This window comes from Varanus komodoensis, unplaced genomic scaffold (genome assembly GCF_004798865.1).
Source record: "Varanus komodoensis strain SLA01 unplaced genomic scaffold, ASM479886v1 scaffold9, whole genome shotgun sequence".
Lineage (NCBI taxonomy): Eukaryota > Metazoa > Chordata > Lepidosauria > Squamata > Varanidae > Varanus > Varanus komodoensis.
In genome coordinates, this window is record NW_025336598.1 from 36,007,723 (window position 1) to 36,032,931 (window position 25,209).

Consider the following 25,209-nt stretch of genomic DNA (forward strand, 5'->3'; position numbering starts at 1 on the left):
TTTTTTTTTTCTGAACTAAAACCTCACTATTCAGGTTTTACTGCAATGTTGGCACTTTATGATAAATAAGTGGGTTCTGGGTTGCAGTATGGGCACTCAGTCTCTAAAAGGTTCACTATCACTGAGTTATACACTCTCTCTCTCCCCGCCCCCTTTCTCTTTCCTTCACTCTCACTCTCTCACTCACTCTCACCCTCTCTCCCACACAGACCCCTTAAGGTTCTCAACTTGTCTCCTCAAGTTCTGCTCACCAGGATTTCAAAGCTGCACAAATGGATCAAAATATGTTTAAAGCGTGCTTTTGTTTCTGAGAAAATTCTTTTTAAAGCTACACAATTTAAAATTTAGCATCATGTAAATATTAACTGCTGTCATTTCTTTCTGAATTCAATCTGCATGCAGAAGGGTTTGATCAATGTACGAGGCAAGCAACAGAAGAATGCATTCAAAACCAAGGGTATATTAAAAACCATAAATGTGAGGACAAATTTAATTAGATCAGGAGGAGGGAGTTCAGTGAGACATTTTTTTTCTTTACAGCTACCATCATAAAACAATTACCTGGTCTAAATCCAACTTCATGATGGCCTTCTGAAGATATCTCACTCCGCCATGGATCAATTTAGTGCTTCTGCTGCTGGTCCCAGATGAGAAATCATCTCTTTCTACAAGGGCTGTTTTTAGGCCTGCGTAACCAGAAAACCAAATTAACTTCTTAAATTACACAATTTGTATGTAATTCATTAAAGACCCTTCTCTAGGGTAGAGACAATCACAAGAAAAATTACTCTGAACATGGATAAATTTGTATTCCAAGTGCATGGCACCTTTTCTCTTTGGCAATGAAAAGTAGCAGCTTCTTCAGGGAAATGGTTCTAGAAATGTGATACATGAAAATGACCACAGCCAACTGCAGGAGAATATATACACAAGTACTAGATAGCTAAAGAAAAAGCGTGAAATGCACCTAGAAGTCTGTAAACAAATGGAACCCTGATTTATTCCTCTGTTTCTTACTACCATAGAAGGACAAATCACTTCACAGGGACTACGCTAAGACAATGAGCCCTATCTGCACATTCCTGAGAGTACAGCCCACTGAACGAACTAGGATTTACTTCTGAATAGATATACAAAAGATGACACTCTATAATATACTAAATTTGGGCTACATCAGGAAAGAAGAGGTAGAGGGGTCAAGCATGACTCCAGTTTGCCCATCTATTTCACATCACTAAATGTGCGAGCAGCTGTAATGATTATATTAATAATTGTTTAATTGTTGTCTTATTTAACTTTTGGGAGCCTTCTTCAGATGAATGCTCTTTGTACTCTAAAAGCTAAAAAAATAACCAACTTGATCCCCAAATCAAGCAAAGCTTTATATGTCAAATTGGTGAAGCCAAATTTTAAAATCAGTAGGCTGGCATATTAAGAACATGCTAATATGTCAGCTTTTGGCCATTACAGTTCATTGTGTTTCTGCATATGGAATAGAAACAATAATATTAAAAACTGAAGTTACCTTTCAGTAATGAGTGATTATTCACTTAATAAAATTAAGTTAAGGCTGTTTTACCAAAACATACCAAAAAGGCACCTAGCTTAAGCTTTCAGCAAAGTGACCACTGCATTTATATATCAAAAAATCAAAGGCAGCAAAAATCTATCAATAAATGTATTCCCATCACTTCACAGTAGAAACAGAGAGAGCGGTTACCCTATAAGGCACCTCAAATCCTTTTTTGCATACTGAAAAGTAGCAAAACAAAGAAAGAAAAACGTGAGTTCTTCCCCACCACCACCCCTGCCCTTTATGTGCCTATACATAGAGAAGAAATTGATTCCAGTGAAAGTAGGAAGGTTATCCTATTGCCCCATTAGTTCAGAGGTAGGCTGACTTTAGTATTGTGTAGTCCACTTTTGCTTTTTTTCTCTTCCTGCAGAGTTCAGCGATTTGTAAACTTAAAAGAGCAAAAACATATACGAGGACTAACTTACACTGAATGACCCTGACTACTTTCTTGTTTAAGAATCCAACTGCCTTGACAGAACAAAGTAATGGCCACCGAGTCCATCATTCTTTGCAAGAAACACAGCAAATGAGAAGTTTTTAATTACCACATTACAGTCTGCTTCTGGTGTTTACTTTGCAATACTTTATACGAAATTGGCATTCTACCCACATATCATACATGCCTGCTTTTGGAGGGGAACCCAGAAGCATGGGGAACATTAAGTATGCACCATAGTTCTAAGTGGAAGTAATCTTCTGGTGCTTCTATAGACAGAGTGACATACTTCTTCACAGGGTGCGTAGTTAAATGATAGCATTCACTACCACAAGATGCAGCGAGGGCCATTAACATACATGGTTGTAGAACAGATCGATTCAGGGAGGCTGAGGCTACTAGGAATAATGAATTCACCGTGCATAAGGTTGTAGAAGAACCTGCAGTGCACCCGGCAGGTGATCAGGATCACCATGAGCTGTTCTCCCTCCCTTCTCTCTCAGTCCTCCAGCTGGCATCCCAGTGTACTCTGCAACACAATCCATCTTGTCTCCCCCAGCTCTGCTTTCATGAGAAGCCCCTTTCTCCAGTGTTCCCTCGCACCCTGAGATCCCAAGAAATGCAACTGGGATCATATTTTTGTTGTTATTACTTTGGCTCCCAAGTAACAAATTGAGACTGCATATAGGCTTTATTGCAAGCAGCTGACAGCTGTCAAATACATAGTTGTCATGGGAATACACTAACAAATGGGGGGGGTGGCAAGGTAAATGCACTAAAAGTGGGTGGGCTTTACAGCTCCCCCTTAGCAAGACAGTTCTCTATGTTTTAAGTATTAAACCTACACCTGTCAGTACTCCTTCTCCTTGGGACACTTCCAGAGGGGGAAGAGAAGAGAACCGTATGAATGAAGTACCCTCTCTCAGTGTGTTTCCACACTCTGTCTCACACACTTCCAGCCAGAAATTTTTGACAGCTATCAGGAGACTACAGGAAATGCCCCAAAAAGGAGTTGCAAAAAGGGGCTGTCTTCATTATTTCCCCTTTCTGCATTAGCTGGAGGTTCAGGGAATGTCCCAGAGTGAAGGACATGGTAAACCCAGCCAGTTTATCCAGTATCTGAGACTCTGTGCCTCTGACTACAAAGGGCAACAGGAGCAGGCTATTGCCCTCAAATCCTGCTTGTGGACTTCCTGTAACCACCTAACTGGCCTCTGTGGGAACAGAACACTGGATTAAATAGATCTTTGGTCTAATCAAGCATAAAGCTTGTGCTCTTACGATATTCAGAAGGAGCTTGGTCTGCAAATGGGACTCAGGTGGATCATTTCATTACTAAAATAATGCCCTATACTAAAGTAATACACCTCTGTTTAAAACAAAAAGCTCAGCTTTTATTATTTTTAAAATGTGGATATGAGAATGGATTTTGGCAACTTCCAAGTATTATAAATTGGAACAATCCTAAATTGGACTATTTATTTATTGATCCAACAGAGACCTACATTCCATGATTTGGAAACTGGGATCTACATTCACTCTCTCAGGTGACTTATTAGCACAAATGAGTATTAAGAAGCTATTACTATTCATTATTCTCAAGAAAAACAAAACAGTCAAGAGCTCTTACTATTTATCATAGGAAACTGAAATATAATATATTTTAGAGCATTTCTGTTATTCTCTCACCTCCTATCATCACAAATAAAGATTATACTTGGTAATGCAATGCAGAGTATAACCAATCCAAAAAAAACTTCTATTAAATTAAGACACTGTGCATTGGAAGCTTTTTTTCATATTAAAACAAGTCTCGCACACCAGTGATATAATGCATGTGGAGTTTAAAGCCACAATGTTATAATCACAAACTAACAAATATTAATTCTGTTAAGAGCAACATTAAATTCTTTCTTACCTAATCCTAGCTGAGGATTAAGAGTATTACAAACACACATTCTCAATGGGGAAAAGAGATTCAAGAAATTTGTGGATAAGTCTACAAATATGGGAATTCCTATTTCATCTATGAGTCAGCTAGTGAGCCTGGCAAAAAAAAAAAAAAAAAAAAAAAACCATAAGCGTTTAAGTAAATAATTTGTGCACTACATTACTGATTCATTTCCTAGTTTCCTTCCATAATTAAACCCCAGAGTGATAAAATAAACAAGAGATCTCAAAGAAAAGGAGGTAGAGGGGCTGCTAAATATTGCGTTCTTCAACCATTATTAGGTTGACAGCATTTCAGATAGTGGAGCAGGCTAGACAAGCTTCTGAAAAGGTTTACTTAGCCCTCCTGCTTTGAGGCTGAGGTTGGGGCAAGCTCGTCTCTCGAAAGGTAGGCTCACAAAAGAGAATTCTACTTCAGTCCAGCCTCCGAGTTGGAATTATTTTCTTTTTTACTTCAGGAAGGAAATGAGGGACCCATATTTTCCTGCTGAGAAGGTGAAGCAGCAAAGTAGGGAAACCTAAATGGGACCTAGAGCTGATTTTAAGGGAAGGTGCAGGCACTCAGTATGGGTACTAAAGACAGCAGGTGCCTCCTGCACCATTCACAAGGTTCAGAATTGATTAAAGTGTGGTTCAGCATGAGCTTCCAGCAGCAGTGGCCCCAGGAATATGGCTGCTCCAGCAACATCCCCATGATGGTTGCAACATGAGTCCCATCCTTTACACTTCCATGGCAGACAATTCTGTGGCACTCGTTTGGATGATAATAAACACCACAAGCTAGAATTCTCAGGGACAGGGAATCATATCTACAATATGATCTCCTGTTTAGGATTCAGACATGACCTAGTGGAATCCATCCCTCTAGCATTTGCAGACTTCCTCTTGTGCCCAGCCTGGCCTTGAAGAGTGAGGTGAGCCAACAGGAAGTCTACACACAGTCATGAAAAGAAGGCTGGGCAACCAGCAACCCTCTTCTGTGTTGGGACCACAAATGGTTACTGCAGGTGGCACAGGAGGGGGATGCTGCTTGTGCAATAGTCACCATTCCTAGAGAGCTTCACATTACCAACCTTCCTCCGCATAAAGTGCAGCACCCCAAACAGCTTCCTCAGGGCAGGGCATGCTAAGCACAAGTTCGGCCTCAGGACCATTGTGACACAGACCCAAGTCCAAGCAGCTGAGTCCAGGAAACCCAACAGATTCCCAAGCTGGATGCCTCATACATCCCTGCTCCTGAATTCTAAAAAGCAGTCACAATAGAGGAGATATGGATCAGGGGTCCGGGGCTGAAGAAGGGAAAATTTAATCCTTTATATGCCATGTCCATATTTATATTCCTTCTCCTAAAGTTCTTATTATCACAGAGGGGAGAGAGGAAACATCATACAATCCCATTCATGGTTACCAGCACAAGGATGGGCTTGAATAAGGAAAATATCAACGTAGGAAAGATCTATCACAGATCTCCTGTACCTCATTTAGTATGGCCCTAAGAGGTCTTGACTGGTCAATGAAAATGTTAATGATATATTGCAACTTCAGAGTTGATGTATTGATCTTTCAACATGCAGCGAAAATGAAATTGCCATAATCAGAGACAATTACCAAATTTTATGGACAAACACCAGGAAGTGACTGCCATCATGCGCTTCTGAGAACATCCAAATGGAGACAGAATGCTGTCCAGCACGGCAGTCCTATTAGTTGCCAACAGCCTTTTGCTGCTGGACTCCACAACTCTCGGGTATATTTTTCGCATGCAATCGGCCTGACTTATGTGTTAGTGCTGGGAAGAGCCGTGCACATAACTACCACAACAATTTGTACCAAACTGTTAACTTAACAGATATATCTTCTGAACTCCAGCATATGCGTGTGTGTGCATCTGAACCATTAGTAATTGCACTGTGAAATAACAGAATTATCAGGAGATGATGATCAGCCACAGGCACACAAAAACAAATAATTACTTGTCTGTTTCATAAAATGTAGTAATTCACAAAATAAATTCAATTAAGATAAGCACCTTGGGGAAGGAAGTACAGTCTCCTGGGGGTGTGGAGGTAAATCACAGCTCCAGAGCAATCTCTAAAGTTATACAGCAATCTTTAAAACTAAAGGAAGTTGTAAGACCTGCTAGTGCTGCAGCGATTACCAGCCAGTGCTCTTTCCATGTGGCAATTTCCCATTTGTACACACTGATTTGAGAAAACAGGAAGGAAGAAGGTGAACAGGTACCACAAGATTCTTACACATGCTGATGAAGAGAGCAATGTTTTTGCATACCCAAGGAAGCAATGCAGAGGAACATTCCCCTTTGCTCTCCTTTAACCTGCATTAGTGTGAGGATTTTGCACTGCTTTATTATAAGAGTCTAGTATGATCAACCATGTTAGCCTCTCTTAGTCTCCCTAAACTTTCATGTCCTCAAAAAAAATCTAATTATTCCCAGTAACTTTAGAATATCAGAGCAATTCGTTTTTGTCAAATGTGACTGAAGATTAATGGATACAATCAGGAATAATTTGGCAAAAACATATCAAAGACAGAGAAAGCAGAATTTGTTAAGTGAAGCATCAAACTTAATATGAGAGCAAATCCCGTGAATGAAGAGCAACAATACACAATTCATTAACCAAATGCCTATGATTATTTCACACTTCAGAAAGCTACTGATACAATCAACACATATTGTAAAAAAAAGGATAAATACAGAGCAGCTTCATTGTTTCTTGCCCATTTCTCCCAATTTGGACAGAAACCAAAATTTCCTACCCGAAACACTTGCAAAACCTTATTTGCCCGCAATACCAACACAGATCAGCAGCAGATCTGCAAGGATTTCTCACTCTTAATCGTTCTACAATTGTAAAAAGACAACTCCTCTACTCTGAAGTGTGCTGCTGAAATGAAGAAAGTGTGTGGGATGGCAGCAGACACCTAGATTTGGTTCCTGTGAGAAAGGATTGTGCCCTCTATTCAGTTCTGCTACGCAGAACAAATTCCTGGGCTCAATTTGATGAGGTTTTAGTAAAGGGATGATAACCAAGTTGATTTCCCAAGCCTGAAGTTTGTTCACAGCTGTACTAGAGACAGTGGTCCAGTTGGGACATCAGAACAACCCAGTTTTTTTTTTTTTTTAAATCCCCATTTATTGTGAGAGATCATGCTTCTGTAGGCTGCCCAGTCACTCCAACTGCAATTGTTTGGAAAACACAGCAGGCTTTTCAACAAAGAAATAATCCACAGTTAGAATTCAAAGTTAAACAAGACACACACTTGCTCAATACAACCTCTGGTTTTTAAAAAACAAAACAAGTTGCTGTCATGTACAAGTTAGGCCTGACTTTCCTCCCTTCAATTAGGACTTCTTTGCTCAACCGTCCTTGTTCATTCATGTCACTTTATTCCAAGCCATGACATCTTGACAAGGCTATCCTGAGTAATACAAAACCTTGGGAAAAGGAACATATGATGTTTCCTGCTGCATTGAGTAGAGAGCTATTTCCTTTCCTGGCATAGCCCGACACATTCATTTTTGCTGCCCAGGTGTGATGGGAGTGCAAGAACAGCAGACCGTTCCACACAAAGAAGCAACCCGTTACCTTTGAAACATCCGCAAAGTGCTGCTTAACAAGCCCACCTGCTGCCAGGATGGGACACAGATCATAGACAGAGCAAGGCAGCCAGGCGGAAGCCAAGAGAGGGGAAGCTGGAGGGTTCACCTGCTGGAAGTGGATGGAATGGAAAGTGACTCACCGAGTCAAAGGGACACCAGCAGAAAACCAAGACAAGGAGTCCCTATGCTTTAGAACAGCGGCATATGAGCAGGCATATGGTGGAGGAAAACATTTTTTAATTATTATGATTAAATCCTGCAATTTAAAAATGGGTATTTAAAATTTAAAATGGGTATTTAAACATTTAAATTGATGTGTATGTGTATACAGCTTAACTACTCAAGTTCTGCAGTTTGCTCAGCTCTCATATTCTAAATATTTACTCTCTGCTTTTCACCTCATGAAAATTAACTCTTCTGCTCAGTAACTAGCAGCCCTTGTTTCCAAACCTCAGGCTCTCCACATTTTCTGCAGAGATGATAAAAAACAGGAGGGGAGAAGTAGCAACTGGCTGTTTGCTACTTTGGATTGTGATTTTTTAGCGCATACAAAATATCCAATTACTAAAAGATCTTATTTTGAAACTATATGAAGACTATTTACAACTCAATTACGTGCCTTGTAGTTGCTTGACTGAAATTAGTTCTTTCAATTTGCCTTTTTCTGTGATTCAAATTTCAGATTTAAAATGGTCTTGATGTAAGCTAACCTCTCTTCCTCTCTCCTAGCTTGGATGTATCCCTTGCAGACCAGCTGAGGGCTTAGGATGCCCTGCAACATGGACAGGGTGGCAGCCAATCACCGTCCGGCATTTGTGGCTTACAAGCAACATCTGCTGTTGTGCCGTTGCTTACAGCAGCCTAGCCACCAAGCAGCAAGGGTTACTAGAAAGGCGGATCAAGTGAGAAGAGGGCAGGAAGCCAAAGCCTAAACACACAAGCACTTCAGGCTGTAGTCCAAAATTATGCCACACTTCTGCTGGTTGATCTCAATGCTCTGTTTGCCGCATTCTCAAAGCCACAAACTAGATGAGATGGGAAGGCAGAGTTCCTGACTCAGTCAGCAAGCTAGGTGCGGGTGGCGACAACCACCATTTTGGTCTCAGCCTTTAAAACAAGGAACCCCACAGGATTCTACAAGGAATGAGCGCTAATCCAGGGAAGCGGGGGGGGGGGGGCTTAACTACAATTTCAATCTGTGACTTTATCACCCTTAAAGAAAAGAAACTGTTCTGCATTCTCCTAAAATGTGAGGTTCTGGAGTATCAAGATGACTTTTAAGAAGGAACCAGAGACAGATTAATTGCTTGATCCCATGCAGTACTTCAAAATGTGTTGGATTAATCATAGGCTAGTTCAATCTTCCCCAACCTGGTGCCACTCTAACTCCCACCATCCACAGCAAACATGGCCATTAAACTCCACAACTGTTAGGCTTGGTCCATATCCAGATTATATGTCTAAAGATCTTAGGTCCTCTGACTATAACAAACACTTCCTCAAAAGCAAAGCTTTCTGGGTGGCTTTAAATGAATTCAAAACAGCTATTCAGTTCTCAAGGGATGAGGATATGACCATATATGACACGGATAACTTCTGTCTATGCAAGACTCACCTCTTGTAACAGCATCTAAAGCACAACCACTTCCTGTTGCACCACCACCTATGATAAGAACATCGAATTCACCATTTTCTCGCAGGGCCTGGAGCTGACTCTCTCTGGTAGGAAGGGAGCTTAGCATGAGTGAAGGCTTGCATTCGGAAGCTTCAACAGATGCAAGGTTACCCTGTGTGGATAAAATACCAAAAATGTCAAGTTCTGAATTAAGAACTGAGACTAAAATAGCATACAGTTGACACTGCAAACTTAGTTCTCTGGTTCAAAATCCCTGTCTGCTGCACATTCATAATCAGAAATAATGACAGTAGTAGCAGTAGTAGTAATTATTATTATTATTATTATTATTATTATTATTATTATAAATTGTAACTATTATGACAGCAATTGCTAAGTATTATTATTACTGCTATTATTACTATACATACTAAGTATCCCCCTCCTCCTTCTGTACCTGGGTATACCTAAGTCTCTCCTAAAACTTACAAGAAAGCTTTCTCAAGGATATATTTTCTTTATATTTAACAAATACAAATCTTAATACTGGTTACATATTGCATTACAGGCAATGCCCAAGTTACAAACACCTGAGTTAAACAAACTATCAAAAAGCCTATTAATGTAAAAAAACATTACTGCAGAAGATCATCATCACCATAGAGAGAGAAGACACAAAATGAAAGAGAGGAAGGCTCCAAAGCATCACCATAGAGAGGAAGTGAAAGGAGAGAGAGGAAGGCCTCCAAAGCAGGCCTTCTTGCCATGCCCATCCAGAGAAAGAAATCTCTCCAGCATTTCCTTGCTGCAAAGAGGAGGCACTGGTGAATTTGGATGGGGGAGGGACTAAAGATATTAGCATTTTTTCCACTTTCATGGGGGTTCTGTCCCCTTAACCCCCACAATTGTGGAGGGCTGACTATACACAATCCCACTTAGATACAAATTCGACTTAAAGATGAATGTCCATTTTCTCAGGAACAGACAAACCCAGGACTGCCTGTATCTCCATTATGAATACCCAGAACACAGGAATGCATACACCTCTAAAATTTATTATACTAAGGATATAATCTATGCATGTTTAAACAGAACCATGTCCTACAACTCCCATAATTCTCCAACCAAACTTACATATAATTGTATTCTATCCAGCTGATGTCCAAAGGTTGCTAGTTCTTTAGAAAGCAACCCTACGGTCCCCTAGACAGTGCCTACCGGGTCACAGGATAACTCAGATTTCCAGAGCAAAGCTCAGAAACTATGTTCCTACCTAGAAGCTAGAGATCCAATTTGTCCTCCTGTGTTCTTGCAAGGAAAGAACTGCTCAACCTTGTTTCCCTGAAGCAAGGTTGGAAAATCAACCTTGTCAAAGGAGCATTTCAAGGGGCAAGGAGGGGAGGAGACTGAATGTGGGAGGACACAAAGCATCCTGATGGCATTCTAGCATCCTCCCCTCTGAAGCATCTCAGCCACAAGACCAAAATCGACTGCACCAGGAGGAGGAGGAGAAGAACTGCAGACCAGGGGGAGTGAGGTGGTGAAGATCGCCCCTGCCACTCTTCCCATTCTGTGCTGGATGCTCCGAAACGTCTGCGTTTGGAGGTTTATGAGTATCAAGGCTGCAAGGGAGAGGGCTGCACCCTTGATTACCCAGAGTTACTTAAAATGCAACTGCACAAAATAGAACATGTTTGCATTTCAGTCCTGTAGACATTCAAGCCATTTCAGCATCGCTCCCAGCACATGTGCGCGCACCCCCCCCCCCATATAGTCTACTTATAACTGGATGGTGTTGTCAGGCTGCCCAAACCATCGTCTGAAGGGGACCTATCATCTTTTCCTAACTGAATAACTCGTGTCTACTTCTGGTACAAGAGTACAAAGGCAGTATACCTTAGTTGAATAATGTAATGAGCAAAACATAGGATTTATGATAACAGGAAAGTGAACTAAGGCTTCAGCGTATTTTATATGCAATTAAAAGGGTTTGAATACACTGTTTTTATTAATTATCTTCCCACTTTAAAAAGAATCCATGCTGATCTACAAAACATGCACCAAAAATGAGCAATTCCTAAAACAATTTAAGAAGTCATGATAGACACTATTATCTTTTCCCATGCACCTGGTGGATGTCAAATTAGAAGAGGCAGATGCACAGCTTCTATTCCAAAATGCTCTTGTTCTGCAATGATCATAACTTGAAGCAGTGGCGGGGAATGTGTAAGCCCTCCAGATGTTATTGATTGCAGCTTCCATCAGCCCCACCCAGCAGTCTAAGGTGAAGGATACTGATAATAGCATTCCAACACCACCTGGAGGGCCACATGCACAGGATCCTATGGGGTGCTTACACCTGCACCGAGTCCCTTATGCATGAAGGACCAGCTGCTTGCAGCAAGATGCACCAGTTCCAGGACAAGCAGAAACTCTTTTTGGAATGGGGCAGGTCAAAGAGGAGCTCCTCCATGTAAGGCTCTGCCCAACTGTCCCCACACAGAAATGTGTATTTCTGCTCATTTCAGGGCCTCCTCTGGGAAGTGCTACATCTCTTGTTGCAAAAGCAGTTGGTTCTGTTCATGCAGTGGAATCAGATAAAACAAGAAGTAGAGTTGGAAGGGGTCTGTAAGGTCATCAAGTCCAACCCCTGCTCTGCTTCCACATACAGCCACCCATCCAGTTGCAAGCCTGCACTTTCCAGCTTAGCAAAGGTTACTCGACACGCCAGCTCCATGTAAAGCTATGCAGCAAGGCATAAACGGCCCCTTCGATTCTGTCCGAACCTCCATCAATGCCTTGGAATATCTCAGTACATGGAACCAGACATCCTATTTCCTGTAGAAGAATGCTAGGGATATATTTTCTTCTTAAAAACAGCTTCTCTCTGCTTTTAGAGAAAGAGAAGATACACAAACAGTATCTCGCTCTACACAAGAGAGCACTTCTATTACCCTGCATTTTATATTCTTGTTTATGGAATTGTACATGAACTCCATGGGTTGAGCAGAAATATGTTTTTGCCATCTTCTTCTACAGTGGTAGAACAAGAAGGCACAACAGTATTAAAAGGCACTTGGCAATATATTTTCATAAACTTGACTTCATGTTTGGAAGCTGCAGCTTAGTTGGCTCTAGGCCAAGCCACTGACCTGAGGGAGTTCTAAGGAGTCATGTCTGCATTTTGGACTGGGTCTACTGAATCTGATACCGTATTAGCTTCTCCTGCTATGCAGCATGATATTAAAAGACAGACAGGGAGACAGGTGGCAAAGCACATGCTCAGCGCAGCACCATGAAAGGGATGCGGCCTATTTGGCTTCACAGCAGCAATAGTTACTATTGCCCTATGTGACTGGGTCCACGTGTTCTCTGCTTCTAGCCATAAAGTCACAGAAACCTGATTGAGCTGGGGGGGGGGGTACAGTATTTACGTTGGAGTAAGTCTTACTTAAGACAACAGGACTTACTCCTGAGTGGACATGCCTACGATTGTGCTATGGCACTTACAGAAAGGTATCTAGACTAGAGATGTGAAGGGTGGGGGAAGGGACGGCAGCGGGGGAGTCTGTGTGCATGAATAAATGTTATTTTTCCAAATTTACTGGAAAAATATAGGGTTGTTTCCAAAGGGTTGTTTTCAAATATTTCCATCCCTTTTTCCTTATTTTTTCCGAGGCCTGTACCTCTATAAAGGACAAGGACCAGCCTGAACAAAAGGGAAGATTCCTGCATATTCCTATGAAACAGGAAAAGCAATACCTCAAAAAGGTACAGGGAATCTTCCTCCTGTGAGAGGAGAAACCATTGTTTCACCACCCTTAAAATGTACCACAACTAAGCCCAAAGGACTGAAAAATGATGTAGGGACAATGGACTCTCTGAGATACCACTAAATCCTTTGGGCTGTGTGCCGCCTGGGAATGTGGGCCAAGTGGTCTCCAGGGAGGGACCTCTGGCGGGTATTGTGAAAGTTTTTTAAAAATGAAGCAATGTGTGCCAATTTAAGGGCTAGAAAGTAAATGGAAAGGAAACGTACGCGCCTGCAATAATGCAACAGTCCATGCAGGTGTGCAAACTTCCCAGCTACTACAGTTGCATCCATTTTGAGCAGGGATGTTAAAATGGCAGGGAACCATTGATACCTGCTGCAGTAAGTGCTCCAAAAAGCAACGGGAAGTGGGAGTTAACATGTCCCCTTTCTGAAGTCGCTGGAGAGTCAGGGAAGTGTTGAAAAGGTGGAGAATAGTGTGAATGGACATTTCAGCATTAGAAATCAAGGGAATTTCATTGGTGGGGGGGAAATATTTTCCCCATCCGTATTCAGTGACCCTTATCCTGCCTTTGCTTCTCCTTTTACTGATGCTTTTCATTGGATGACTAGGCATTTGGACTTCAGCACTCAGTGCTATCCACAATCTCACCTTGTCCTCCCTCTGACAGATAAAACTGACAAGGAAACTGGCCAGGCAAGGCTACATATATGGATCGGCTATACACATCTACTTGTGCACCTGCACAACACTGGCAGTGATATGATGCAATCCCAGCTGCGCATTTTAGAACTCACTGTGCCCCCCTGCCCAGAAATTAAAAGCCCATTAACAAGTAATGGCCCTTCCAAATTTGCCATCAGTGGAAGGGCAGTCACCGGTGAGATAGTCAAAGCAAGGGGGTTGCTGCTCTTGCTGAGAGCCCTAAAACCTTTTCCAATGATCCATGAGAGAACTGCCCACAGAAATCCACTGTGGGCAAGAACAACCCTAACACATGCCCTGGCTTCTTGAGTGGCTTGTGATACATAAGCAGCCCTGCAGAAGCTGCACCAGGTTAGGAGGACACAGCAACCCACCACTGTCACACGGACCTGGCCAGCAACAAGACTATTTTACCAGTGAAACCATAATCACCAAAGGAGGCACATTTGTGTCTAGCAAAGGAAGGTCACTTTGCTGCCCAGGAAGTGCCGATAGCCTTCTGCCCCACTCCCCCAGTACTTAAAAGGCACTTCCCACACTCCAAGGCAAAATCAAGTCCTGCAATTGCTGTTGTTTCTTGCAAACTATTTGCTGAGGCAAACCAGCTTCTTTGGCATGAGATGCCTTTGCTTGTCTGCCTTCTTCTTTGTGAGTGAGAATGCAATTTCTGTGCAGGAAGCAACGTTGCTGTAATAAGCATGAAGAGGTGGGGCACAGAAAGATTTGTAAGGAAACACAAAATAGAGGGCATGAAGAAGGGAGCGAGCAGCCAAGCAGAATAAAGGACTTCGATACCATGAGCAGAAGCTTCGGCTGAGATTTCCCCCTCAACCCAGACAGTTTGGGAAATGAGCAGGTGGGGATGCTAAGGATGCAGGTACCTCAGCACCCCCTCAAAACTTTTAGCCCTCATGGGAGCAGGCTGAATGCAGACAGTGCTGGCCTTGCAGAATTCCGCATTAAAAAGGTGTTGACAGTGACCAAACTTTGCTTCTTTTCAAGCTATCGCAGCTGCAGCAATAAAGAATTCAGTCTGTGGCTTCCCAAAAAAGAAGGGGTGAATGGCACACTGCTGAAAGCTGGCTTGTTACAGAGTAAATGAGATGTTTCTAGGGGACAGAAGAGACAATCTGTGTGCATGCTAATAGAATTATGTCTTCTCTCAGTGCCAGTGAGTGTTGAAAGGACTCATTTAGAAAAAGCCAAAGACCTCTTGCACTGGGTAGCCAATTAGAGCGCGTCTTGGGGCAACTTCCCTTCTTGTGTCTGGAAGTCACAGCGGTCTTTTGCTCCGTCCTCTCTGTGATTGGCAGGCATTATTAAAAAAGAGGACAGTTTGGCTTTCAGGCATGCCCACAGCTTAGAGGTGTCAGCACTGTAAATGGGCTGTCCCTTCCCTGCGTCAATCCCTCCACTTATAGCCCACCTGCTGCTCCACACTGAGGGGAGGGGGCTGTAGGCAATAGGTACAATGCTGCACAACAGACATGCACGTTACAATACACAGAAGCACAAAAAACACGTTGCTCCTTTCTTAGCCCTTTCTCTCAGTAGGACTCAACCTTTTGCAGAGGAATAGACACTATGGTTTTGCAAGAGCAACTTCAGACTTGGCGTTTCTCCACAAGTGTGCCAGAAATGAAGAGTCACCCCGAGGCCACACACCAATTTTGGCTGGCCTTGGTAGCCAGCTCAGAACTGGGGTGGGGAAGGGTGAGAACGTCTGAACCTCGAGAGAATGTCAAGGAAAGGAAGACTTTCATCCTCCGCTCACCCAGTCAAGGCTTGAGACTAGAGGATGAGACCAGACTGGCCTTCAGCACGAAGGCCAATCCAGACGGGAAGCCTCCTGCACACATCACGATGGTCACTGTGTCACGCTCCTCTGGTGTGGAAGAGGTCCTCAGCAGCCTCCAGAAGGTATGAGGCAGACCTTAAGACGAGTGATGGGAATGTGCTACCCCCACATGTAGGTGGACTGCAACTTTCCTCCGTCCTACCCAACACAGCTAATGGCAAGGGATGACATGTTTCTCATCCTGAAGAGCAGAAGGTTATTTTAAGACCCGGGCAATCTTTATACGCTTAGGAAAGTCCCTGCCCCAAGAGACTCCAGAAAAAGAGCACAAGGCAGACATGCAACGATAAGTCCATGGAGTTCTCTGGGGCCTCATCCCTTATGCTCTTAGAGAACAGAAACTCTATCTGTTATATCAGCTTTGCCAAACCTGACACCACGCCCCCCAAATGTTTTGGACCGCAGCTCTGGCCAGCATGCTGTATGGTCAGGAATGCTGGGAGCTGTAGTCTGGAGCATCTGGAAGGCATCAAGTGGGCAAAGAAGGCTAAAGACAACTAAGACTATCATACTAAATAGCTACAAAACTGAATCCAGTATTTTTTAAAGTGCCAAGCCTACTCTTAGTTGGTACTTCTGCCACTATGTACAACATGGCTCCATCCCAGAAAAACATGAGCAGTCTTACAACACTGGAGTGAAGGAACCACACATTCAAGTGCTGCACTTGCATAAACTTACTAGAGACATCTGATCTGGCCATGGTCACACCTGCCTTAGTTACATCCCTGCAACTAAGGAGAGTAACAGGCTCTGCGGTCCCAGTTATGAACACTGTTCAGAACTTTCAGCCTGCTGACCTGGGCCAGTTACAAGAAGCACATGACCCAATGGCTACAACAGCTTCATTGGCTACTGGTCTGTTTCCAGGCAGAATTAAAGGGCTGGTTGTGACCTATAAATCCCATATGGCTTGGGACCCAGCTTCCAGAGAGATTACCTTCTCCCAAGTGAGCCCGACAAGGTCTTGAGATCTTCAGGAAAGGCCCTTCTCTTGACGCCACCATCTTTGGCGGCGTGTTTGGAAGTGACATGAAAGACAGCTTTCTTGGTGCCAGCTGCCATCCTGTGAACTCCCTCTGCAAAGGAGGCTAGGTTTGCTTTCTCTTGAATGGCGCTTTGTCAACAGGTGATGACCACTTTATTCAAGAAGATCTTTAGTATGTAAGCAGGGGTGACTGCTATTTTTATTCTGTTGCTGCTGTCTTCTTACAGAATTTTAATGTATTGTTTTATCATTTTAATCAAGTTTTATTTATGACTGTAAGCCAGTTGGAGTGACATTTTTCTTGGTGGAAAAGTAGAATAAAAATCAAATAAATATATTTTAGTATATTACCAAATGCAAACAAATAAATATGTTACTTACATGCTTTCCTCTGTACTGAGAAAGTTGTGAGAGGCCCCAAACAGTTGCTACAGCACCTCCTCCAACAAGAATAGTGCCTTTTATTGCCTTTCGAAATGCCATTTTTTAATTCTGGGGGAAAAAGGAAAACAGGCATGTTTACCGTGAGTAGAGCAATTGGCTAAACTAGAAACATGAAATCTGAGGGGAAGGGAGTTTAAAGTAAAGTACATAATATGGTATCCATGAAATTTGTGGAAAAATTTTTGCATCCCACCCTTTCTCTGAGGAGCCATGAGTAGAATATTGCCCTCAGCTGACTGAGGAACTATAGGGCATCATTTCAAATGCCTGAAGAAAGTTGTGTCTGCTTAACAGCGAGTCTTAAAACAGCCTTCTCCCATTAGCTGTCCTGCAGAAGTTCTGGGCTAAGTGGCGATGGAAGTCAAAATACCAAATATCTGGAGGAAACTGAGTTGAGAAGGCAGACTTAGGCTAAAAACTTGGCAATCATGATAATATTTCCAAACCAAAAGTGATTGGTTGATGTTCCAAGTAGTCTAAAGAATGATGCTCCCACCATGATGAATTTATTTACCCGCAGTACCTTTATATTGCATTTCAATCATAATGGTTCTTCAAAATGTTTCACTATATATAGTTTTTTGTAAGTATCTCGCTATACAAGTGATATACACCTTATAGAAACAAATTCGGAGATGTCGAATGCTGTCAATGGTATACGTGTTTTCTGGGTTGGCGCCCATGGAAATGGGAGTGACAGCAAAGAGGTGAGCACCCAAGGGGAGCTCTTCCCCATCCACTAAGAATCTCTGCTGCCACACCTGTCAGCCAGTAGCCATCAAAAGTTCCTTGCTTTTGAAACTCCAAGGGTCAAACTACACATTACATGGAATATAGCAGGGAACTACATTCCCTTTGTTTGATTAGACACACAGGAGGCAAGGGCAAGATCCTTACCAAGAAGGCAGCACGAGGAAGTAGGTTGATTTCATCCCAATCCAGCAAGATTGGAAGCAGAATCACTCCCCCACCCATCCAACACACACACACAAAACTAGGACACTTAGGAAGTGGGACGCTCCCATGGAAACACAAACAACAGCTCTTGGAGGCACTGGAAGAATAGCCATTTCTCTTAACCCTCTTAAGTTAATGTCTCTTAAGCCATTTCCTTAACCCTCATTCTGCTGGCAGCAAAGAAAAGTTGGAGGAGGCATTTTTCCTATAATCCTCCCTAGTATACCACACAATTTGGAGGAAATGTGAAATGAACATTTCTGGGATAACTGAAATATCTATATAATAGTGAATATGTTTTCATGCAGTTGTAAGCCCCATGAAGTTCAATGAGATTTTCTTCCAGATAACCGTATATCGGGTTGAAACCTTAGTTGTGACCATGCAAAGGGGCAGAAGCTGCAGGATATTTGCTTCTGCTGAAGTCACCAGAAAAAGGCAAGTGGCAATGCACAAGAAGCATGGGTCCACTATGCTCCTCTCATGAAGATGACAGCAGAAATGAATCCTGGATTAGGAGCACGCCATGCTAGCTGCAGATGATAGGCATTACAGTCCAACACACTTGGAGAAGGCTGACTTATTTTACTCAGTTTCTCACCCTTGAGCAGTGCTCAAGGTGATGAACCAAATATTAGCATTACATGTGTCACTATAGATAGGGGGGTTGTTCTCTAAAAAGTGAATATACTTATTGTGACTATCTTCATACTACACACTTTAAAACAAGCTTTTACTCTCTTAAAAAAGTATTTTACTGATTCCAAAGAGAAAATATTTCATAGGATACTTTCCTAATGTTTCCCAAAACTTTCTTTTAATATTTGGGGGAGGAAATACACACACACTCATTGACCTTCCCTATTTTTCACTCCCCACCCCCCACCAGGCCTACACATCTCTACATTCATCTCCCCAGTGCCAACAGAATGAATTAGATATCATGAACATGCAGAATGAGGTTATGCGGCTGCCAATCAGAGCTCTTGTTTCATCAATATATCGTAGCATTGTTCCTCACATGTGTTATATTGCTAACAAATGTCTCTAAAGAGCTGTTGGTCAAATGCCAGAATTTACCACCATGAGTTTTTCCACTGAACAAGCAACAATAACAAGATCCTCTCGGTTTTATACATATGCTTCAAAATGTCATCCAACAATTCTAACACTAGCAATGGCTGTATACTCCAAATGAATATGTTTCCCACTTCCTAAGTTATCTAGCTGCAAAAGCAAGCTCTGTTTTTAACTGATAAAAACAGCTTTTGTATATGCTGCAGCTTTCATTCATTTACATGCATGATCCAGGTTTTTGAAGGAATCAAAAATTTGGAGCAATGCAAGAAGCACAGACAAGGAGAGACCTCTGTAAAGGTGAGACTTAGCAACTTTTGGTACATTGCTATGTAATGTGAGCACAAGACAGGTTCCTTCTCTACAGACAGGTAAATCTAAATTCTTACAATAACAAACTTCAACTCAAATAACAGATCCCGTACTTGCACAATACTCCTAAAAACAGGCAGTGGCCTTTGGAAAAAAAGTGACAATCTGAATTATAATATTTACAGTTCTATTTTTATTATGTCACTATTTAATTCCTACCAGCTTTCTTCAGAAAGTAACTGTGGGAATGCTGGAAATTGCAGACCATCAAAAGTTTCTTCTTTTATATGTCACAAATAAGGCAGATTACAATTAGCTTAGATACAACACACACTTCTGCCCTACAGAAGTCTAATATTATTGTACAAAGATACAGGAAAGCAACTACTGAAAGAAAGTGGCTACTGAAACCTCCCACTAAGTTCTGTTTTAAGGACCATTTTAGCTCCTTCCTTTCCCAATTTAACAGAGTACCCCACAATTATGAAACCATCATTTAAAGTACTAATAAAGAGATAACATTATTAGAAAGGAAGAATATAAGACTGAAAGCTCCATGGCAAGGCACATAACCCCCTGGATCATTAGAGGGCATTCCCAATGAGCTAAGCACTGTGCTTCTGGCGGAGACAAAGAGGAACGTTAAAAAGCCCATTTCGCGATGTCCAGGGAACAGAGTGGGTCATGCAAGAGAGGAACACGTAGTGTATTCTTCTTGGGGCTGGTTATTCAGCACTGGGAAAACCATGTGGACTGTTTGCAGAAGGGATTATTTAGCTTTGCCCTCACTAAGGCAGCCAACATGTATCTCTGCTGTACCACTCAAGGGTCGGATGGGAGCTCACGTGACTGCAAGCTCAGTTCTGAAACACCCCTTGAAAAATGCTGCCCTGGAAGCCCCCTCCCCAACATGCCAATTTTCTAAGTGCAAGGATGTTAATGCGTTTATGGACTGTAGTGGCAAGCATTCAGCCCTGTGAGCCCCACCTATGGGCTGCAGTGCAGCTGTAGCTTAGTTGCACAGCCAGAAGCAGATGCGCTGGCTGCTCCCATCCTGGTGTTTCTGGACGGCATGTTATTCAGGGAGCATAAGGCTAGCAGTGGCCTCCAGTCAGGAGGCTATATATTACCTCCATTATCAGGGGCAATAAACGCCTCTGTAGGCCAGACGCTGGGAAACTGGAGCAGGGGGCTTCACTTGCATTCAAGCCCTGCTTGCAGCCTTCCTGCAGGCATCTGTGGGAGCAGAATTCATTGCCTTGCCTTCTTTCCTCATGTCTAACAAAATGTTGGATGTCTGCTGTAATCCACAGGTCTCTGAGACCTTGGCAATCTCAGTCAAGACCTCAGCTCCCACTGCTAAATTTACACTACAGACAAGGAGTTCAGCATAGCTTCGTCCACAGTTAGGCCTTTGTAAGCCACAAGAACAGAATCAAGGCCTTTCAGCATCCTTCACCACAAGTATAGTGTGGCACTCAGGGACTTGAAAGGGAAAAGGCGGGGTGTACCTATAATAAATAAACAAACAAGCCTGTCAGGTAGACAATTTTGATAGAAAAATGGGGCAATATTGTTCTAATATATTATTTATTTATTATATCTATATCTCATCTATATCTCCTTTTTCCTTCAAGGAACTCAAGGTGGCTTACATAACCTTTCCTTTCTCAATCCTCACAACAACCCTGTGAGGTAGGTTATGGTGAGAGTGAGTGACTTACCCAAAGTCACCTCGTGAGCTTCACGGCTGAGTGGGGTCTGGAACCCAGATCTCCCACATCCTTGTGCAACCTTCTGACCACAAAACTACGCTGGCTCTCAAACTGCTTTCTTTTATCGGGAGAAAGCTCTCCCTTTTAGGAAAAAGGGATGCCACCAGTGTTGGCCATATAAAGTGCCCCCAATATCGTTCTCTCAGTAACATGCATATTTATGTAGTTCAGCAACTAGACCGCCAGTTATTTACCATTTGATTAGCACAATGCTTTTAAAATGGTTTACACAACATAACGCGATTGCTGAAGCCTGCTGTGTTGTGAATGTAGAACATCTCTCCCGAAGGACACAGAAGCCAGCAGCATTTATTCAAGCTCTCCCCAACCTTCTGCCTTCGAGAGGTTTTAGATGAAAACTCTCACAATTCCCAACTAGCAGCCATGCTGACTGGTCTGGTAGAGGCTGAGGTCCAAAGAGTGTGGCTTAGTGGCTACAGGGTTGGACTGAGACTCGGGGGACCCGAACTCTAGCCCCCCACTCAGCCATGAAGCTCCCTCTCTGCCTCTGGGCTAGTCATAGACTCTTAGCCTAATCCACCTCACAGGGATGATATGAAGATAAAATGGAGAAGCGATGGATTATGCAAGCCACCTTGGACTTCTTGGAAGAAAACTGGATTTGTTATCAGTGTAAAACAAACAAATAAATATTAGAAAGTCAGGATTTAAAATATTCCCATTGGCCACTCAGCCCACCTGCTCCCCTGGCTTTTTAGCGAGAGATGCCAGGGATTCAACCTCAAGACCTCCTGCATGCAAAGCATGTGGGCTGCCAGCGCCACTGAGTGACGGTCCTGCCTTCCTACTGCCCCAGTCCTGCTTCCACATCGGATCAAGCCCCTTCATTTCAGGCGTGCTCGTGCCAGCACAGCACTAAAACCATTAGACAGGAAATGGAGAACTGGCTTTCATTTGGCAACAGGTGCGGCTTTGCATGCATGCCGAAGATTAATTGTGGAATGATGAAGACAAGTTTATCAAATTCTGTCTCTGGTTACACCCTGATATGCCATTGTTTGCAAGCACTAGAAGGAAAAGAGTTCAGCCTTTTACACATTCAATTATATTACACCACCTCTTTCATAAAGGTTATGAAACAGGCATGTAAAAAACTGCACAACTTTTCTCTGACAAATTTTCATAAGGCAAAATCAGCAGACCTATTGCAGCAGTACAGCCTTTTCAATTCTTGCAGCTTATTGTGCAAAGGAGAAAAAGGGAAACCACTTCTCAGATGGTTCTTGCCATCTCCTTTTTTGCAATTCGTGTACTAAAATAAACGTGCATGCACACGCACACAATTTAAATCCACTAGTAAAAAAACCCCCACACACACTTTTTATTGTATTACAGTATTTGCATTTAGGAGGTGGTACATAAATATAATAAATAAATAAAATTTGTTTAACTGTTTAATTGAGGAAAGCAATTGTAACCCCTGAGACTGCCAGGTGGAAGGTTTAGAATTTGATGGAATTCTCCGTCCACTGAGAACACAGAAACCAGCAAGGGTAGAAAGCCATGACAGTATTGATGGCAGGCTGATGGCAGGAAGTGCGGAGCCTCACATGAAATGGGCCACTGCAGGGATGTGGCCAGCCCTGAATCAGCGATTCATCCCCAAAAGGAGCCTGTTTCTAACCCTTCGGCTATGCAAGCCTGAAGCTGAAGTAGTTCGTCTCCCTCCCCACTGCTTTTGGTGTTTGGCTATGCACTGAACTGGATGAGGGCTAATCAACTGAAACTCAGTCAGACAAGGCTGTGATGCTGTTGGTGGGTGGCTCCTCCGACCAGATGGAGGGTGTCTAACCTGTCCTGGAAGGGGAAGCAGGTTTGCAGCTTGGGGGGGCTCCTTGGTCCATCTTTGTCACTTGAGGCTCAGGTGCCTCAGCGGCTCGGAGTGCCTCCTACTGGCTTTGGCTGGTGGCCCAGCTACGCCACTCTCTGGACACAGATAACTTGTACTCTGCACTCTGGTAATCTCTAAATTTGATAACTGCGAAGCACTCTACATGGGACTGCTCATGAAGAAAGTTCAAAAGCCTAGCTGGTGGAGAATAAAGCAGCAAGGTTAGTAACTGGGACCAGTAGGCCAAACACATAAAACCAGTTCTGGCCCAACTGCATTGACTGGCTGTATGTTACCAGTCCCAATTCGAGGTGCTGGTTTTAACATAAAGCCTTACATGGCTTGGGAACACAATACCTGGCAGAGTGCCTCTCTCAGCTGAGATCTTCTCAGACCCTACGCTCAACTCTGAGGCCTTCTCTGAAAGCCAACTCTGAAGGAAGTGGTAGGAGGTGGTGACAAAGGGGAGGGCCTTCTCTATGGCAGCCCCCCATCCATGGAACAACTTATCTTCTGCAGCTGAGCTGGTGCCAAATTGTCATCTTTTCAGCCCCAGGTTAAGATGGCCTTTTATGCCAAGGTCTTTAAAGACTTACTGGGATACCCAGGGGCATAAGGGGATCACCCATCACAGGAGTTTTCAGAGACATTCTTCATTTTAGCTGTTTTAAACTTTTGAATGTTTTTTCTTATTTTCTTATATTTGTATTGCAATTAACAGTCAGTTTTATGGATTGTTGTAAACCGCTCAGAGAGCTTTGGCTAGGGCTGGTACAGGAATGAAATGAAATGAAATGAAATGAAATGAAATGAAATGAAATGAAATGAAAGTAGGGTTGAGAATAAAACTTGAGAAACCCCAAGGAAACAAACACACCCATGATGCCCTGGCCAATACAAGTCAGCATAATTTGGGCGATAGCTGTAAATCTGCCAGGTTGCATACACCACACCAACTCCACTTGCAACTGCTGTGCCTGCCAGCTTTTTCCTACCTGCCCACCCACCTCATGATGATTATGAATTGCAAGTGGGAATCCTAGGCCAGCATGGCCAATGGTCAGAGACAGCAGAAACCTGAGGTGCAAAAACAACTGGGAATCTGTGGGCGGGGGTGGCTGGATTAAACATTCCAGCCCTGTGTTTCATACTTGTCCGTTCTTCTGAAAGGGCACAGGTATGCCAAGAATCCAGGTGTGGCTCACAATCCTACCCACACTGTGCTTGCAAGAAACCCTCGGCAACCCTCTGCTTGGAGTGGAAATAACCAGCAGGAACATGCCCACTGCTTACAGATGTCCCAGCAAGGGGAAAGGCTGCAAAACTGTTTGCAGGGAGCCACATCTTAATCTTCATATGATCAACCCAGGATGCACACCAACTGGCAGCACTGAAGTAGCGCTTCTCCCATCAAGTGGCATCATCACCTGCTAGACACTGATACGGTCATACTCTAAACCCTTCAATACTAATAAGAGCTCACGACAGTAATAAAAATGCACCATGTAATTTAAAGCCTCCAACAAACATTGGCCTATGTACTGGTGCATATTCAACAGCAGCATTAGGTTCTGGCCAGTGCCTAACAATAATAACTACTACTACTAATACTATTACTACTACTTCCTTCCCTGCCCCATCTCCATCAGGTCTGCACAAGTCTGGCACCTACATAAAAGGTTGTTGCTGGTGTCTAAAAATATTAAGTATTCAACTGGACCTCTAGGCTTTTTTATGTTGGTGGGTGCCACAAAGGGTGTTGGCCTCTTTTTGGTCAAGCTGAAGAACTTCTTTTAAAAACACACCATTCCAGGTTAAAATAATTATTAGGTTACAAAACAAATGACAGCTGCAACATTAAATCAGTACCTCACTGGTCACTTTTCTCATCACTTACTCACAGCAACTGGCCCTATGTCCCTCCTACAAAAATGGACAAATCAATAAAAAAACCACGAAGCTACATAAACGTATCTGCCTTTATTGAGGGATATCTTTTGAGTAAGTGATGTAATACTGCATTTAACAGCTAGCCAGGTACTTAACAGGGGACACCACTTGGCTTTTTTGAGGCTTCCTGTCTACAGAACAAAGGAACTGTAGCTCAGATACTACTCAGAAGAGTGTCTGAGATGTTTTTCTTAAAAATCAAAGTATTTCATGCATTACAATGAAAAAGCAAAACAAATTGCCACAAAGACAGTAACTGTAAAGGTGTCTTTTTTGCAGCAATGCCACCCGGAATTCTCTTGAAATTGTTTGTAAGGAG

The 25,209-nt window shown here is 42.8% G+C and overlaps 1 protein-coding gene and 1 long non-coding RNA gene across 6 annotated transcripts in view; one reads left to right on the top strand and one right to left on the bottom strand.

The window, feature by feature from the left end:
• The window catches only part of GPD2 (glycerol-3-phosphate dehydrogenase 2), a 93,529-nt gene that overhangs the window by 58,971 nt on the left and 9,349 nt on the right, over positions 1 to 25,209 (bottom strand). For 4 of the 5 annotated variants that reach the window (XM_044417804.1, XM_044417803.1, XM_044417801.1 and 1 more), the window contains 3 exons: positions 16,905 to 17,015; positions 9,200 to 9,371; positions 562 to 686 (listed from right to left, as the gene is read on the bottom strand). In XM_044417804.1, coding sequence (XP_044273739.1) covers positions 562 to 686; positions 9,200 to 9,371; positions 16,905 to 17,006 — 399 coding nt within the window. In that variant the 5' untranslated portion in view covers positions 17,007 to 17,015. Of the gene's footprint in view, positions 1 to 561; positions 687 to 9,199; positions 9,372 to 16,904; positions 17,016 to 25,209 lie in introns of those variants that run through there. The other variant, XM_044417805.1, reaches the window with a different exon arrangement.
• LOC123016959 lies at positions 22,514 to 24,903 on the top strand. Its single transcript, XR_006413512.1, has 2 exons — positions 22,514 to 23,161; positions 24,111 to 24,903. It is a non-coding gene; the product is annotated as an uncharacterized LOC123016959 (long non-coding RNA).